The sequence below is a fragment of the Drosophila serrata genome, unplaced genomic scaffold (assembly GCF_035046125.1).
Source record: "Drosophila serrata isolate PLE 108 unplaced genomic scaffold, ASM3504612v1 contig_240, whole genome shotgun sequence".
In the NCBI taxonomy this organism is placed as follows: domain Eukaryota; kingdom Metazoa; phylum Arthropoda; class Insecta; order Diptera; family Drosophilidae; genus Drosophila; species Drosophila serrata.
In genome coordinates this window covers 1,597,688-1,616,042 of record NW_028257138.1, presented here as the reverse complement: position 1 = coordinate 1,616,042, position 18,355 = coordinate 1,597,688, and the positions used below count along the sequence as shown (strand labels likewise).

The 18,355-nt window shown below is 37.7% G+C and overlaps 3 protein-coding genes across 11 annotated transcripts in view; 2 read left to right on the top strand and 1 right to left on the bottom strand.

Annotated features, from left to right (window-relative positions):
* The window catches only part of Fas3 (fasciclin 3), a 292,347-nt gene that overhangs the window by 160,101 nt on the left and 113,891 nt on the right, over positions 1 to 18,355 (bottom strand). For 5 of the 6 annotated variants that reach the window (XM_086830399.1, XM_086830395.1, XM_086830396.1 and 2 more), the window contains exon 4: positions 1,907 to 2,032. The gene's annotated coding sequence lies outside the window, so the exon portion shown is untranslated. Of the gene's footprint in view, positions 1 to 1,906; positions 2,033 to 3,848; positions 18,166 to 18,355 lie in introns of those variants that run through there. The other variant, XM_086830398.1, reaches the window with a different exon arrangement.
* The window catches only part of LOC110178111 (uncharacterized), a 140,364-nt gene that overhangs the window by 17,785 nt on the left and 104,224 nt on the right, over positions 1 to 18,355 (top strand). The window lies entirely within an intron of this gene.
* LOC110178110 (uncharacterized) lies at positions 2,123 to 3,581 on the top strand. The gene is made up of 2 exons (XM_020945124.2): positions 2,123 to 3,240; positions 3,305 to 3,581. Exons 1-2 carry the CDS (start codon positions 3,236 to 3,238, stop codon positions 3,477 to 3,479), a joined length of 180 nt encoding a protein of 59 aa, XP_020800783.2. The 5' UTR covers positions 2,123 to 3,235; the 3' UTR covers positions 3,480 to 3,581.

Sequence of the window (18,355 nt, the reverse complement as noted above, 5' to 3'; positions counted from 1 at the left end):
TTAGTGAATGAATATATATTTTTAATTGAAAAACTCACTTTCTGTTGGGTATCACATAACAATGCCGAGCATTATCAATAAGGCGATAAAATGGGACTTAATTTTATGTTAGAACAAACAGGCTATAATTATTTATACGTTTTAAAATCCGTAACTAATTTATTTGTGGCTGTGAAAAATTGTATTACAAACTGTAGACCCTCCCATATTTTCTGATTATTCGATTTAAAAATTTGTTTCCATACATATGACTATTACGAATCCTGAGTATTTATTGATCGCTGCTCTTCGCTCTCATTTAGGATGAAAACCACATTATTACCTCGGACCAAAAACGAATCCCAGCAATTTCCCCAAGTCACTGGAATTTATTTCTCCTGTATCCGCAATGCAAATGAAGTTGTTCTTCTGGTTGTAACTGCTCAAGATTTTTTTTTATTATTTTTGCAATTAAATTTCATTCGGGGAAAGCAAATGCCAGAGGGAAACCAGAAGCAAGAAGCAATTGCTCTGAAAGAAGTTACCAAAAAAAACAAGACAAGAAGCGGGGAGCAACAAGGGAGAAAGTCTATCAGGGAAAGCGGAGGGGAAAACACAACAAATAATAACGGGCGTTGAATTCATTTCTCATTCCCGTCGCCTTGTCCTTTTTTTCATTTTGTCATCCCCTTCCATTGGCTGCCACTTTTCCGAGCGTTTTCCTCCTTTTTCCCGCTTTGTTTGTCTACTTGTTAGCAGCCGCCTTGGCATTAACACGTTAAAAATTCGCTGTCCGCTCCTCACTTCCCCCCCCACTTCCCCCCCCCTTTAACTTCACTATTTCCGTTTCCCCTCAAGTGAGCCCTATAAAGAAGCTAAATCAGCGAGCTTTCTGTCGCCTGACACCCCGCCCCCCCCCCCCCCATGCCACGTTATTTGTTTGGCCATGTTTACGGAAATCATTACCATTTTCCCCCAAGTTGTTCTCAGCGCGACAGCTCTAATGAATTGGAAGTGCGGACTTCAAGGCAAATGAATAACCAAGAACCAAAGAAATAACAATAATACAAAAGGCTGCATTCAGCTAAATTCCAAATTGAAGAATTATGCTGAGCTCTAAGGGTTGCTGTAAAAGGAAAACTAACATCGAAAACTATATTCAGTCTATATGTAACTATGCATTTAAGGTGTAGAAGTCTGGGTTATTTAAAACGATACTATAAATGAGCGGGCCTTAAGTGGAAATCGTTCAGCTGATATATTAGGCCCTCTTTGGAAGTGGGTAATTGCCTTACTTTCACTTTGCTTTCCCCATCCACTCGAACTCTCCCCGCTTATTTTTCCTCTCGCTATGCTGGCCCGCTTTTCATGCCCCATAACGCGACCCCAATGAGGCTTTCCCCTCCCCTTCTAACGCACCGCAACGCAACTCAACTTAACTTAACTTTTCACTTTCAATTTGCCAGGCTCTGCGGCCCATAAAGCGGGGCGTTTATGGCCAACACGCGTGTTGGCCAACACTCACACAAACCCCAGGCCCCGAAAAAAGGAACTTTCATAATTCATAAGCTGCAGAAATAAACTGCCTGCCAGCCGGGCTGAGAATGTCTACTAAGCACACGGCAACACTTGGATTTACACTTTATATGCTGGGGAAGAAAATAGGTGGAAATTGGGGCGGAGGTATCCTGTTTTAACAACTTAATAAGTCGAGTCAGTCCAAAATTTGAATATTGGCCAGGGGATAAGAAATACAGGACAGACATGTGTCTAACATTCTGTTTGCCCGAAAAATACATATATATTTTCCACTTCTCCAAACGAATGACGAGCGTATTTTCCTGCTTCATCATTGCGCCAGGAAAAATGTTGTAGCACAAAAAAAAATTGAGTAAATTAAATAATATTAAAGTCGACATTGACATACCTTTGGCTGATTTCGTATATACGCAGTTAAAGCATTCCGAGTGTCTTATTTATCAAAATAAATTGTAACATTAGAGAGAAAAACTTCAGATCGCATATGGATTTATCCTCTATAATATGTTCTTTGCTGTGGAGATAGAAAAACAAAAAATTTAATAGAATATTTCAATATCGAATGTTTCGAAATATTTTTTGTTTAAACAAATTTGTCTTTTTTTTCGTAACTGAACAGGTTCTGTAAAGCAATATACCCGGTATATGTACTGCAAACCAAAAAATATATATAAAGAGAAAGATGAGACCACTCCTTGCCCCCTCTCGATGCTTTTTATTTGCGTTGGCTTTTATGACATTTCAAGGGAAAATTTATATAATAATCATAAAAGCAGGAGAGCATGACCGTTGCGGAAATGCTGCGATTTATTTATATTTGTAGAGTCTTTTCTGCTCACTATGCGGCGCTTGTGTCCGCATGTGTTCGGTCGCTTTTTGTTTGTTTTTTATTTGCAGCCAATTGATTTGACTGGCGGGCACAAACTGGTAAGAGCGATGATGGCAATGATTTTCTCTGGGCTCCACTTGCTTTTTTTTCGTTTGAGGTCCCCCAGGGATTGACTTTGGTGTGCTCGGTGAACATAAAAGTGTAACATCATACGGTTTCGGTTTCGGTTCCGGCTCCTCCTGGAGGAACCATCATTGTTTCCACTGCGGCTCACTTTATGTTGGCATGAATGCTTTAACGACCGCCTCCCACATATCGCATTTACGGAGAGTGCGGCCGGAAAAGCAAGAAAAGCTGCCTCTGCACTGGACATCAAATCGGGAAATTGTTGCAATTACAGTGTAAATAATGATTCAGCCAACAATGAATTATAAGGCGGTGTGGGTGGATTCTCCAAACGATTTATAAAACTTCGGCTACTTAATCTAATCGAATGTAAATGGGGATATATGCATTCAAGTCTACTCCCCTTTCCCATGTAAAATTATATTCATATTAATATTTAAAAAAAATAAAAACAAATTTGTTAATTGAACCAACAGAATATATGTTTTAATAATCTTCTACTTAATGATATTATTAGTTAAACTCTATTTAAAACTAGAAATCATTCAGATAAAGCGTTATGGAACTTCATGTAGTACGACCCTACATTCATATAAATCTTTGAATTTTTCCGAAATCAAGTAGCCCTTGATCCGAAATTCTTCCAAGATACCTGGGGCTGCCCTAGGAATAGTTCAGTTCGACACCGAAACTAGACAAAACAACATCGATCTCCAGCTTTTCTTATTATTATAAGTATTTTTACAAAAATAAACTGCGACAATGTTGTGAGTATATAAATTCGATATAGTCACGTTAAAATTTCGTTCTAAGACTGCTTTTTCCGGATAGTGAGTGGTTTGATTTGCAGTCTGGAGTAAGCTTCAAGGACTTGGACGACATGAAGCGGCGTCTGACAAAGAAGATCGCCGATCTCGAAGCCACAGGCGTTCGCTGGGGTCGTCGTATTGGCATCGATGACGGCAAGGACGATGCCTTTTTCCGTTTCATGAGGGAGAAGATCTAGAGATGTTAATCAAAATCAACAAATATGTGTGTTCTGGGGGGCAATGATTGCCCCACCCCGTTACTTAAATAAATTGCTCCTTGCATAGTTTCATTGTTCCGACATCAACTAGTATCTCAATTTAGAAAACTCTACTTTACGGATATCACTTCTGCCTCACATGAAGTCCTAAAACCTTTACCTGATTTTTATTCTTAACTCGTAATAGTGGACCTTATTAATGTTCATTATACTTCATTTTTATTGCAATTTGAATACAAATATAAGTACGGCATTTAACTATTCCCAAGGCCTTGCGGGCTCTATTACAAAACGATTTTAATATTAATGTTAGAAACTTGAAAATATATTTTTATGTGGCATACTAACCTATTGTTGGGAACAAGCTTCCAATGCCCACAATTCCCAATAAGGCGATAAAAAGGGTCTTCATTTCGAGTTTGAACTTATTTCGCAGATTGAACTGAAAAGTTCATATGCTACAATTATATATACTTTTTGAAATCCATAACTAATTGACTTGCGACATGGAAAATTAATTTTACATTAACTTCATAATATGTATGTATGTATTTCTATACCATGTATACGTTTTTAAATCTGTAAATTATTGATTTATGACACTAACATTTGCTTTAATTAAATATTGATTCTATGATATTTATAAGATATTAGTATTTTGTATTCGAATACTTTGTATGACCAGATGTTTACAACTTTTGAAACTACTTTGAAAATTGGTACGAGTTTTCTTCAAATATCCACTCGTATCTCAATTATGGGTTTTGTTCATGAATTTCCAGAGCTCTGAAATAACCGGTCAGCTTTTTATTATGATGGCGTTGCCAGGACAACAATTCAACCGCAAAAACGAAAAAAAGGAGAGAAAAATGTGGCAAAGCTAAAGCAGATGTTGGAAAAAAGCGAAGAGCAGGGCAAAAAGTCTCTGAAAAAAGACATTAATTTTAATGCATTGCAAAACAACTGAATGAAGGGGAAAGAGAAACAACGACTTTTTCGTTGCGTTGTGTTTCGATTTTATTTTTATTTTTTAATTAAAAATTGGTTGTGGCGCGCATTTTGCATTTTTGAAAGCCTTGTTGTTGCTTTTCATTCTGTACGGTGAGTTTTTATTGTGGCTTTCAAAAAGAGAATCCTTTTTACCTTTCCTCGCCGCCGACCCACTTGTCACTTGAACTGTCAATTACATTTTTCCTCGAGTTCCGCCCACATCAAACTCATTTTCCTGTGCATGCATGCGAGATTTTCCTTCGTTTCCATCTTTTTCGGATCGGATCGAATCGAATGGAATCGGATGGAATGGGAATTTCCACGGCCACGCTATGCTTATTTCGCTGTGTTGCGGCATTTGATTAACATTTAAATTTGCTTTTGGCGTGGCCCAGACGACTCGAATATGCAACTGACAGTTGACCTGGGCTGAGCGCGGTACATTTTCTTCTCATTTCCAATCGAGTTTCCCAGGGCGCCCTTGGGTCGAGTGGAAATTGTATGCTTATGGCACACAATAATCAATTGTTTTAGCCTGGCCTGCCTATCAAGTGGCAATAGAAGTCGCAGCCGAATCCGAATCCGAGTTCGAATCCAAATCCGCATCCTGCTCAGGACATTCGATCCAATGTGAGGCCAGGCGGGGCAAGACATGGAGAGCTGGGTTTTGTTATTGATGGCTCTGGACATTGGACATCCCCCACTACACTCGTGTTCGTATCATATTCTGCTGCGGCAAATTGTTTATTGTTTATCGAAATGAAATATGGTTCTCGGGTGATGCCAGTGCCTGCCTGTGCAATTTGCATTCGTTGATTGCCGGAATGAAGTGTGTCCTCTCGAAGACAAATCAAAATTGAAATGAATTCAATTGTCCGATGGAATTGAGCGAGAGTGAATAAAGTATTGGCCAAAATATAAAAGCAATTTTTTCAGAGTGATAATTCGATGATTTTTAGGTTTGTCTGTCGAAATCTATTGGGTTATTTTATTAAGTTTTTCTTTATACTATTGTTTTCAAAATAATTTATAATCCTTTTGCACAATTATTGAAGGTCTAGGTAATTGCAGGTATATTTACAATACAAATTACACTGTTGGCAAATCCCTAAATTTTATTGTCATCGTCTATTGATGGCATTAATTTATAATAAATATAAAATATAAAGCACACACACTCATAATAAAAATTAAATAAATTTATCGGAAAATTATTTGCAAATTATGTTGAAACCCCTGATAGTGTTTTAATGCTTATATTTTGTTTGATTTTTTTCGTATTCCCTGCTAATTGTTTTAATTACAATAGTCTGTGTTTCCTTTGAAGTTTATTTGACGATGAGCACTTAATTGCGTGAATAATTTGTTGTTATTACTGAATAATATATAATAATTGTTAAACAACAACAAAAAATAGAAAATCATGTATACCTATATATAAACTTTTTTATGAGATTCTCCTAGCCTGAGAACTGCATTCTTTTCGGAGGATTTAGCTCAAATTAAGGGTATCCGTGGAAGCTAAGCCAAAGCAAATCCTAACCAGAATGGCGGCGGACGGACTTAAGTACGTGTTGATTATGGAGCATGTTTGCTATTATTATTTTTGCAGCAACATCTTTCTCTCAGCTTCTGGCTTTGTGGTTAATGGCATATACAAGTATGTACATATGGGAGATGGAGAAGGAGAAGAGCCAGAAAGGGGTGTAAACTTCTAGACCATTTACCATATTCCACGTAGTTTTTTATGCAAATATTTAAGAGCATCATCGAAGCACGGCGAGTGCAAGATTCTTTCCACTTTCCACTCAACGGTAATGGAGGAGTAGTGTGCAAGAGGGAAATCCCGTCGCTCCGTAAGCCATATGTAGAAACATACACACTCATACATACATATATGTTTATGTCTGTGCACTACACTCGACGATAAAATCGTCATGTAGTCGTAATGTCTGCATCAAATTGCATTTGCCCAACGCCTCTGGCACGTCGTCGCTAACTCTCAGTCGCAACACCCACACCCACACCCACACACCACGCACACCCACACCCACACACCACGCACACCCACACCGCCATTTTCTCGGGGGTATTTCGCCAAAGGATAGGGATATATGGAGGCTCCATATGTGCCGACGTCGTCAACGCAATGTGTATTTATGCAGAGTTTAATGCGGTTCAATGTCTGGTAACGACATCACAACACAACCAGGACGAAAGGGGGATATCCTTATTTCCACGCACGCCACGAAGCGCACTCACTGAAGTCATAATCATAATCAGGAATCATAGTCGGTCGTCAGAGGAAGAAGCTGTGCGTTAGAGTTGAATAGATATTTTTATTATTTTCAAATTGAATTCGCATATCGTTAGTGTTTCGCCAAAGATCAAGGGAAATCGTCAAAGGCATTGGGAGCTGCGCTTGAATGCACGTTAACCAAATCGGATTTGTCTAATATACATATATGTGATCCGGAATTTGAATTTGATTGCACTTCATGTGCATACCGATGGTTTGACAATGTTATGTTAAAAACTAAGCTAGGGGATACGTTCCAATGCGAAATAAAACGAGTTTTAACCGTTTCGACAGCGGATTACATGTGAGTCTGAGCGGAAATATACTAAAAACCATTAAAGCCCCTTAAAACTACATATGAATCTCTTCTTCAAAAATATCTTGTATCACAGTGGTCTTTATCTTTGTTACATAATCTAAGTCAATAATATTGCTAACTTTTTCAGATATGACATTATTTTTAAAGTTATAGACCAACAATTTAGTTCTTAGGTCATACTGTTAAATAAATATGCTTATTAAAAAGCTACTTCTTACATACGTTACAATTCTAAATACAATAAATAAATTAAGAGCTATGCTTAAATCGTTGACACAATCAATAAAACCATAGTAATTCTAGCTTTTAGTTTAATTAAACCCATCACAAATGAACATATCCCAGTTAAGAATACTTGAAGATAAGACAAGTGAACTATGGGACTGGCGTCTCACAATCAGACACTCCAAAACTCTTCTTAGTTTATTCTGGCAGCGACCTTGAGAGGATTTCGTACACAGAACAGTACGATGACGCCTCACTTGGAGGCATTTTATCATTCTGCTGATTTCAAGTACCAGCAGAGACGTATTTTATTCTTCTGCCTCGAGTCCCCGTCACAGGGTCCAGAGTACTATGTCCTGCGTATCTTGTGTCCAGCGTCCTTGGCTCCCGCTCGACGATTTGAAGATGCAAAAATGTCCATTTCACCGAGATTTATGGCGGCCAGCTGGGTTATTTATGGCAATTTGTTTTATTTACACGATATCTGCCAGTGGCCAGATGGAAAGCCTCCCCCCTCTGACTTTCCCGCACTAAGCAGTCGCATATAAATTTGCACAAATTATTATTGGATTATTGGGATTAAATGCAAACAAGCTACGTCCGAAAAAACAAGAGGGTTGTGCCTATGGCCTTGGTTAAATGGATAAAACTCGATTGGAAAACTGCAGCGGGCAATGGAAAATCAGGGAAGGGGATGCGGAAACCATGCCCGTGGGTCAGTTTATCGCATTTATTGACGCTCTCTATATTTTATACATAAATTCTGAGCCACGTTGCGTGGTGGGCACAGGTGCAGCAGCTGCACACAAAAACAAGCTCGCAAACAAACGGAAAAACGAAACCAAATGCAAATAGCTTAATACAGGGGTTTCTTCTTTTTTAATGCACACATATATCTGCATACATATATATGGGAAATAGGGAGCGCCTGCAGCATAATGAACGCCACATAAATCCGCTGGCTCCGTGCCCTAGATTTCACGGCAATGATATTGTAATAAAAATGAATTTTTATTACGAAAATAAATTGCATTCCTTTCGGCTGCTGCTGGTCTCTTCTGTATGTATTATAGTTTTATTTATTTATTTCTAGCCCTTTTGTCAAATTGTGTGGATAGTACCTGTGGGTGAGATATATCTTTCAAATTTCGATTTAAAATCTCACGAAACAAAAGAGCGACTTTATTTCGGGAAGCCAATGTTTATCATATTGTTTGGAATTGGAGTTTACGAACGTAAAGAAAATCAATCATAACTATGTTTAACATATTCGCAATCTTTGAGTAAATCTTTATCAATATATTTATACGACAATTTATTCTGCAAACCAAAACTTTGAAAATTCATAGCTAAACCAAAAATACTTTAATTTCGATACGGAAGTCAGTGCTGTGCTAGTTTTTAACAGGTTAATAAATCTGTATACTCAGATTAAAGTATATAAATGTTTAATTTTTTGACCATTTTTAAAAATGTAATCAGACCCTAAAAAATGTTGAGAAATTGGCAAAAACTTGTTTTTCTTTCTTTATAACTAAAATATTAGCCTTTTCACCCTGATCAAGAATATATATGGTTTATAGGGTCGGAAATGAGCCATTCACTGTGTTACAAGCTGCAGACTGAAACTATAATACCATGCAAGGGTATAAATATTCTCATTCTTTATCAAATATTTATATGACAATTTATTCAACAAATCAAAACTTAAAAAATTTGTAGCTAAGCCAAAAATGCATTAATTTCGATACGGTAGTCAGTGTTGTGCTAGTTTTTAACAGGTTAATAAATCTGCATACTCAGATTAAAGTATTCAAATGTTTAATTTTTGACCATTTTTAAAATTTGTCTAAGATGTAATTAGACCCTAAAAAATGTTGAAAAAATTTTCAAACAATTTTTTTCTTTCTTTCATGTCTAGAAAGATTCGCCTGTTCACCCTGATCAAGAATATATATGGTTTATAGGGTCGGAAATGAGCCCTTCACTGTGTTACAAGCTGCAGACTGAAACTATAATACCATGCAAGGGTATAAATATTCTCATTCTTTATCAAATATTTATATGACAATTTATTCAACAAATCAAAACTTAAAAAATTTGTAGCTAAGCCAAAAATGCATTAATTTCGATACGGTAGTCAGTGTTGTGCTAGTTTTTAACAGGTTAATAAATCTGCATACTCAGATTAAAGTATTCAAATGTTTAATTTTTGACCATTTTTAAAATTTGTCTAAGATGTAATTAGACCCTAAAAAATGTTGAAAAAATTAAAAAAAAATTTTTTTCTTTCTTTTATGCCTAGAAAGATTCGCCTGTTCACCCTGATCAAGAATATATATGGTTTATAGGGTCGGAAATGAGTCCTTCGCTGTGTTACAAGCTGCAGACTGAAACTATAATACCATGCAAGGGTATAAATATTCTCATTCTTTATCAAATATTTATATGACAATTTATTCAACAAATCAAAACTTAAAAAATTCGTAGCCAAGCCAAAAATGCATTTATTTCGATACGGTAGTCAGTGTTGTGCTAGTTTTTAACAGGTTAATAAATCTGCATACTCAGATTAAAGTATTCAAATGTTTAATTTTTTGACTATTTTTAAAAATGATCTAAAATGTAATCAGACCCTAAAAAATATTGAAAAAACTTTCAAAAAATTTTTTTCTTTCCTTCATACCTAGAAAGATTCGCCTGTTCACCCTGATCAAGAATATATATGGTTTATAGGGTCGGAAATGAGTCCTTCACTGCGTACGACGCTTCAGACTGAATTTATAATACCATGCAAGGGTATAAAAATTTCTTCAAGAATGGAAATCGAGAATAATTTGGTAAATGGTGAATGCAAGCAAATATTAATAAACTTTATTAGGGATCAATGGGCCAGAAATTTGCCATGAAAAGGAAGCCGATTCGTACAAGGTGGCGTATCCGTAATTAATATTTGGACAGTAAATTACTAAAAAATAAAAAAAATAATCTAAATAATATGCATACTTTCTATTTAAACCAAGTCTTAGCTTAGTAAAAATAAGAACTAGAGTCCATTTTTTTCCATTTCTAATCTCTCCCTTTTCCGAACCATTTAAATTGATTTAGTAGTGTAAGCCCACAATAAATATTGCGTATACGCCGTGAAGCCTTGCAAAACTGTTGCATATTTGGAAGGGCTTTTCCGTTGTTGTCGAAAACCACACACAAAAGCCGAGCAATAACAACAACAACGGCGATTAGAAAATGCAAATCCAAAATGGCGTCAACTACAAGCAGAACACCAAAGTGGAACAATGTCAGTTCCCGTTTAAAAACTTTTATTGTGCAGTCAAGCGTTAATAAAAAATATCGCCCAAAAATAAATACTAGTACAAAATACGTGGATGAGACAGTGCTGACTTCGTCGCATACAGACACACAATATGGAAGAGCGTGGAAAACTAATATGCTTTAATGGCTTAGGAGTTTCAGGACTTTGAATGGCTGCCTTCACAATGTTATCCTTTCTTCAGCCTGTGTGTGGGGTGTTGCTCTGCATGTGTGTGTTGCCTTTTGGCGTAAACAAGTCAGTTGGATAAAAAGCCATGACAAACAGTCGGGTCACTGAGAAAAACCAAACACAAATCAAGACCCTTTTAATATTATATGTTAAAAAAACAGTGTGTATCTTCTCGTCATAAATGCTGTTATAATTGAAACATTAAGTATTGATAGCATATTCTCAAAAAATTTGTTTTGCCACCAAAGCTTATACTATTTTTTCTCCAGTGTAAAGAAGTTACTTTGCTCCTTGAACCACCCTGCTCCTGCTGTTTTATTCCAAACAAGAACATCCTCCGATTCTGTCAGTGGCTGCTGCATATGTTTGGCTTGGGTTGCGACTGCTTAATGCGCAAAATATTGCGATGATCAATAACAATCGCCTGTCCCCTGCAGCTTCAATACACTCCCATCATTTTCCAGCCCAGTTTCCTCCCTCTACTTCCACCCAGCCCTTTTACCATTCGTTGTTATCATGTTTGGGGTCATTATTGTTGTAATTTATTTACGCTCTACACATTTTTCGCTTACGCCTTCGCTGGGGGTTTTGCTGTTGTGTGTGCGTTAGATCCACTTTTATCAGTTGCGACAAATGTGGCAGCAAGCTGGAAAAACCCCCGAAGCACACACACATTCACCGTATGTGCTGTGCTTTTGATCTTTCAATTATGGTTTATGGTTGGCTGATAATTGAATGTCTAATGTGGGCAGCGAGAGCGCGACCACAAAAATTGAACCGAACCGAAATCAAAGTCCTGGGACTGATGATAAAATATGGTCACGGAGCTTTTTGCCTCACAATTTCCCTATTTGAGAAAATTGGCACAATGAAGTAAGAGGGGAAAATCGATAAATTTGTTGAATTTGTAAGGCAGTTATAATTAAATAAGAAATCAGATAAGTGCCTTGAGCACCCGAGCCACGAAATTCTAACTATTCTTATTATTATTTACTAACTTACTCTTGGTTGGAAAAGACACAAAATTTAACAATTAAAGTAAGTTAATTTAAAAAGAAAGAGAAAAATGAAGAAATCTTGTAATAAAGGACAGGAAAATGTAATCAGAACATTAAATTAAACCGCTTTTTCTGATTTAAAGAAATAACACCTGGTTTTCGTCTACCAGAAGAGTAAGAACAAGGCGTTAGGCCTTTAATTTCTTCTTTACATTTTTCCCGGAGATAATAAATTATACAAGAGCGAGGTTAACACGTACAGTTGACCTTCCCTGAGAGGCGGCATCTGCTTTTTGTACACCGAAAGAGAACCCCCTGGCTGCCCAGTACCCTTCCATTGTCCTTGGTCCATTCCTTTTTCCTTACACCTGTCATGCATTAATTTGCGCAAATGACAAAAGCATGTTTGCTAATGGAAAACCTGTCCGTCAAATTTGCTTAAGTGAGTAAAATTTATTTTCACCTTGCTTATTTTTTCATTCTCTTTTCCTCGTCCGGAGTGTCAGAGAGATGTCTTTCGACATTCGGGGTTAATAATGAGCAGACATAATTAGTGGCAAAAGTGCAGCAAGTGTACAAGTGTGGGAATTGCAGTCGCATGAAGGACGACTAAGGACGAGAGCGACGGGCGACACTCTGCCATTTATCATCCAATTGTGGAAATCGTCTGCATTTGACACTTTCTGCCGGGGAGCAGCAACAATAAATTTAAAGCCAGACCGAACTGAGAGCAACAAATTATCCCCGAGCTCACATACCGACACAATTAGTTAGGAACTTGGGGGGAAAGGAAAAAAAGAAAATACACACATACCGACGAAACACCACAAAAATAAAACTTGAAATGAAAACTATGCTCTGGTGATTTATGTTCTCCGAAAAGTTGCCACCCAAAGAAGCGAGCGGCGAGGGTGGCAGAAAATCCGAAACTATGCTATGCAAAACTTCAAAACAACTGGGGGAAATTCTAAGGGGAAAATCGAGAGGAAGCGGCCAAGCCGCAGCAATAAAAATTGACGGGCGTGTGTAGGGCCAAGGATAAGGGAGCCTGCTGCCTGCTGCCTATAAGGAATATATACTGGCAAAACCCGAGAGAAACAGCAACTAAGCCACATGTGTCGCGCCCCGATCGAAAGCGCCGTAAATTAGGTCACTGAAGCAAATAGGAAAAAAAAGCAGTAGGGAAAATGTTGAAGGAGGGAGGAGTAGCGGGAAAAGGCGGAAAAACCTTCAACCAGAGTGTAACTCAGCCGCAGCGAAACAAATCGCTGAAGCATACCAAATCATGAGGGTAAAACGTGCCCACACTTTATACGTACAAAGGTCGTACTAGGTTTTATGTGCACAGAAGGAAAATAATATATTTTTTTTACCAATAATAATATATAATAATATTTTTAATACCAAAAAAGAAAGATATAAACTATATTGATTTTAAAAGTTGATTAAAAAAATCCTAATAGAGGCTAAAGATGTAATTATCAAAGGATATTTTTTATAAGTATTTAAAAGCCTAATCTCTTAGGTTTATGCATTTTTAAATGCGTAAATACTTTAGAAAACTCACTTTCTCTGTGTGTATAATCAGCACATGTTATAAACGTACGGATATGTATATAAAACTACTCCCATTCTGCCGCAGTAAATGTATTTATCAATTTGCAATTGCAAGCAGCGCGGCAAGCAGACAAAAGAGAAATCTCAGAAAATTACATTTTATTGCCATGCGGTTTTTATATATATTTTATTTCTCCCTTTTTCCTTATTTACTCATTTTCTGTAGATAAAGTCAGGTGCACTAAATAACTTGGCGGCGCTCCTTCTCCTTTTGAGAGCTCAGTTTGAGGAAACTTTGCAAACTTCGGGCTTGAGCTTGGAGTGTGTATGTGTGTGTGTGTGTGTTGGCCACGAATTACTTTTTAGCCATTGCTGGCAGTTTAAAGTTAAGCCAAGTCGTTGAAAAGTTGGCTTTGCGGCCAACGGAAGCTCTAAGGGCTTTAAAATAAATGTGCTGTGAAAGTCAATCAAGTGTTGCAACATCGACTTTCCATCCGATGCAATTTCAGGGGGCACTTTCTCCCGTAGTTTTCCCGGAGTTTCCCCTGAGTAACGGCATTTACATCTTGATTGCAATTGATAGGTGGTCGGAAGTGCAAGTAAAGGGGACGAGAGATAGTTAAAAGCGCCTGCCGTTTCCTATTTAATATTAATCAGACTGCAAGTGGCCAGCGGAGAAGCTGATGCTGAAAGCAATTTACAAAGTGGAAAGCCATTCGGTAAATAGTTAGGCAGGGATTAAGCTGGAACTTTTATATTTTCACTTGAAAATAGTTTTGGTTAAGCGAAGTTATTAATTACTTCGACGTTCCATACTTTGCTAATGACCTTATTGATTTAATTAAATTTCAACCTAAGCTTTTTTAGTTTTCTTCTTTCTTATTTACAACTTTTGCGAACTGTGTTACCTGCTGTTGCCCCGTATTTTTCTCATTTTCCTTGGTCGTTCTTTGGCCTACAAAATAATTGCCTACTTTTTGGGGCCGCCAAACTTCATCTGAATGCTGCCGGGGTTTTAAGACCCCTGGGAATAAGTTTCCTCTGCTTGTATTTCCCAAACCTCGCCTCCCTACCCCAAATTGTTACTCCAAAATTATACAAATTAATTTGGGAGCGACAATTGCGAGTGAAAAACCAAGGGGACAGCGTGGAAGCTGGGGGAAAATCCCAGGGTAGGAGGATCCATTCCGGTAGCCACTTCCTCTGTTTGGCGGGGCGTCGTCTGTGGGCGTGGCATCGCATTAATTATGCTCAAGTGTCCGCCGGGAAAGCGGCCAACACTTGTTTCATAATGACTTTTGTACCATCACTCGTAACGCCCCCGGAAAAGAACGAGCGACTTTTGATTTGATTTGATTTAGAATCAAAAGTCAGAGAAGCTTTAAGAGACAGAGGGAAGCGGGGGAAAGATGAAAGGATTTTAATGCATAGAACTGAGCGTCAACAGTCGAGCTGGAAATTTATCGCTTCAGCAGCAGCAGCAGCAGCAGCAAGGCCATATATCAGAGATTTATGTCAGCATCATCACCCACCCGAAGGGCAGACGGATGCGGGGCGGCGACATAGAGAAAGTAGAAGCAGACAATGAACCAACAATATATACCAAAAAAAAAAAAAAGTAAAAAAACGAAAGTAAATAAAAACAAAGAGCGCAAATGTACAAGAAAAACAGAAATGAAAAGCGAAAAGAAACCTGAAAATTGGAGAGCGTAAAAATGAAATTGAGCAGCAGGCTCCAGTCCATCTATATGTATGAATTGGAGAAGCGGAAAAGCAAATGGAAAGCAAATTGTAAACCTTATCAGGACGCATCCTGTGTAGTTTCAGGATGAGCAAGAGAACAAGGAGACGCGGGAAAATGGATAAACTCGATGGAGGCGCAAACATGCAAATAAATCTGTGGATCTCCCAGAACTTGGCTCTACTTAATTTGATTGAAGAAAGTAACACAAAAAAAAAGAAACTGAAAGCGAAATAGGAGTCGGGTGACTGCTCACATTTCCTCGTGGGGGAGAGAATAAAACTTTAATTTGCCTGGAAAAAGTTGTCAACGAAAAAGAAACAGTAGTTTTTTCTAGGAATTTTTATTTCGCGAAGCAAAGTTAAGTAAATATTAAAGTCATTAGCAAAATGGAGTGAAATTGTTGAAAAGTCACAAAACATTAATACTTAAATCGTTAGCGATTTAAAAAAAATTACCTTTGGCTTATTTCTCACAGTGTGTTTTTGAAATGAAAACTGCCTTGTGAAATGTCATTGATTTATTTCTTGTCTTATGTAAAAGAATTTCGTTCTTTAATACGTCCATTTCATTACTCATTCTCTCATATTTCGCTTGATTTTCCCCACATTATTCAGCTGTTTTTTTTTCTGCCCCTCCATTTTCCCCCTCACTTCACCCGGTCGTCCTCACTTGCATTTATTCGTTCTCAATTACTCTCACATCGTGAGTGCCGCCAACGTTTTTAAAGCTTAACAGCATTTTTCCACCCACTTGGCTGCTGGAAAATAATAATAAAAATGTATGCTTATATATACATAATATAAAGAAGAGAAAGCGAAATTTTTGCAGCTCTTATTACCATTTCTGTGGCTTCTTACGCTTTAGCCCATTTTCTGAGCCATTTGTTATTGTTGTTTTACGTACTTTCCCGTTCTGTCGCAGTTTTAGATATTTCTTTTGGTCGGTGGTCAAGGAAAAAAGGGAATGGTTAGGTTTAACCATAACGACTACAAAATACCTGGCAATTGAAGCGCTTAACTTTTAGTTTAAAATTTAGTTTCGATTTAATTATCTGTCTTTTGAAAGTATGCATATTAGTATTTACTATATCTACATTTTTAAATAAGTAGACTACGATTTTTTAAACTTTAAAATGTGGTATACCCGTAAACGCAGTACTCGTAACGGGTACAAAAACCAGAAACAGAAATTGTGGCCAGCAAAAAGTTGAAGTTTATTTATTCTGCTGTGGGTGTGGGGAATGGCGAGAATGGAGGAGAGTGGACCAAAGACACGGGGAAATGCGAAACAGAGGGACGAAAGCCACCTGCACTTTTTCTTTCACGTGCCAACGACCACGAGCCACTTTTCCAAGGGAAAACATGGTTCGGGAGGGGGGGAAAATGCCTGGACTTTCATTACATGGCCAGAAAACGCAGAAAACTTTTTACTCGCCTTTCCGCTTGCTTCTCGTTTTGGCCTGCGGCTCTGGCTGCAGGTATTTAAATTTAAATGCGCCCTGCGGTTCGCCATTGCGCCTATTGTTATGCAATGAAAGTTTCGGGAACAGAAACTCTCCCTTAACCTCAATTTCAAGCGCTCTCCCCTCTCCAACCCTGTTTCTCTTTTTGGGTCTTCCAATAACCGGCTCAGACAATTTTCATAAATTTTTCCCGGGGCCCACCATCTCCCGTTGCGGTTTCATGTGTCTAACGCAGCCATTCCTCGGCTTCAGCTTCAGCTTCGGCTTCGACCTTCGACGTCAACGTTTTTATTATGTTATTGACTTCTAACCACATTTTCACACCAAATAAATATACGTGTCCTTGACAGGAAAGGACACACACAAGCAGGCAGAGATAAATACTGGGTGATGGGAGAGTAAGAGAAAAAGCGTTTAGAAACTCAGTGAGCCATAATTTGTTTTGGTTCCACCTTGCCCACTCTCCTTTATAGTTTTCTGGCCTATCTGGTTTTCCAATATTAAGCACGAGGCAAACAGACTATAGATAAACATCTATCTTAGAGAACGTTTACTATACAATATACAGCTGAAGAAAAGAATTGAATACTGTAACTGGGGAAAATTGAAAATTAAATTAAAGCGGAATAAATATGAAGATTTTACAATGCGTGAATTTAATCTCTCCCTAAAGCTAATCTTAACTCCTAATATTTTGCTCGTTGCTGTATATTATAATATACATTCTTTGTGTGGTATGTGACCGACATCTTCCATAAATATAAATTTGTATACATATTTTTTTGCCGTCTGTTGACGCACAAAAAGTGTTTGCCCAAGTATTGGTGCCTTTTCGGGTTTTTTCTCTTTGTTATTTGTTTTTTACATATTTTTTTCTGTGTGGCTGGCAAAGTGAAATTTATTAGAAACGCAAAATCTGTTTGCAGATTGTGTATAAGATTTGATTATTTATGGTCAGTTGTTTGTTATGGCCAGCAAGCAGCCAGCAGAAGCCAACACTGAAAATTGGCTAACAAAACAAGGCAGAAGGCGCAACTGGAGGGGGCCAAAGGAGAGGCGAAGAACCAGATAGCGAGAATACTGGCCCAGAGTTGATTTATGTAAATTTGTCTGTGTGTTTCACCCTCAAAAGTTGAAGCGGAAATCTTGTGAAAATATGTAAAATTACATTCAATAAAAATATGTATCTCAATGCAGGCAAAACTTACAATTTGTTTGTACGAGCAACTAACAATTTCTGACAAAAGTTTATATAATAAATATCGATAACAATTTAGGATCAGACCAACTACAAATATTGATAATTCGTGTTGACCAGTTCACTATCAATAACAAAAGTAGTAGTAGGGTAGAGTAAATACATGTTTAGATGTATAAAAACTGAGCTCAAGTTCCACAATAGTGAATTCCGTCTCCGTTCCAAAAGGAAAATTCCCAGAGATTCCTAAAACTCATCGGGGAAAATTTCCCCACAAGTTTTTCAGCCATCGTTCGTCTTCGCTACCTTTCCAGGTTTCCCAGCTTTCGCAAGCTAGACACAACTTTTGCATCCACTAAATTAAACTAGGAAAAAATTCCCACAGCTCACACACAGAGCAAAACTCTTCAACGCAAATTCAACTAATTAACTTAAGGCTCCTCGAAGAAGCAACCAAAGCAAAACCAGACCGTTGCAGAGACCGTTCCCATCCCCATCCCCACGCCCATCAACAACACAAAAAGCAAATAATTTTCAACAAATTTAACTAACGCCGAAAAA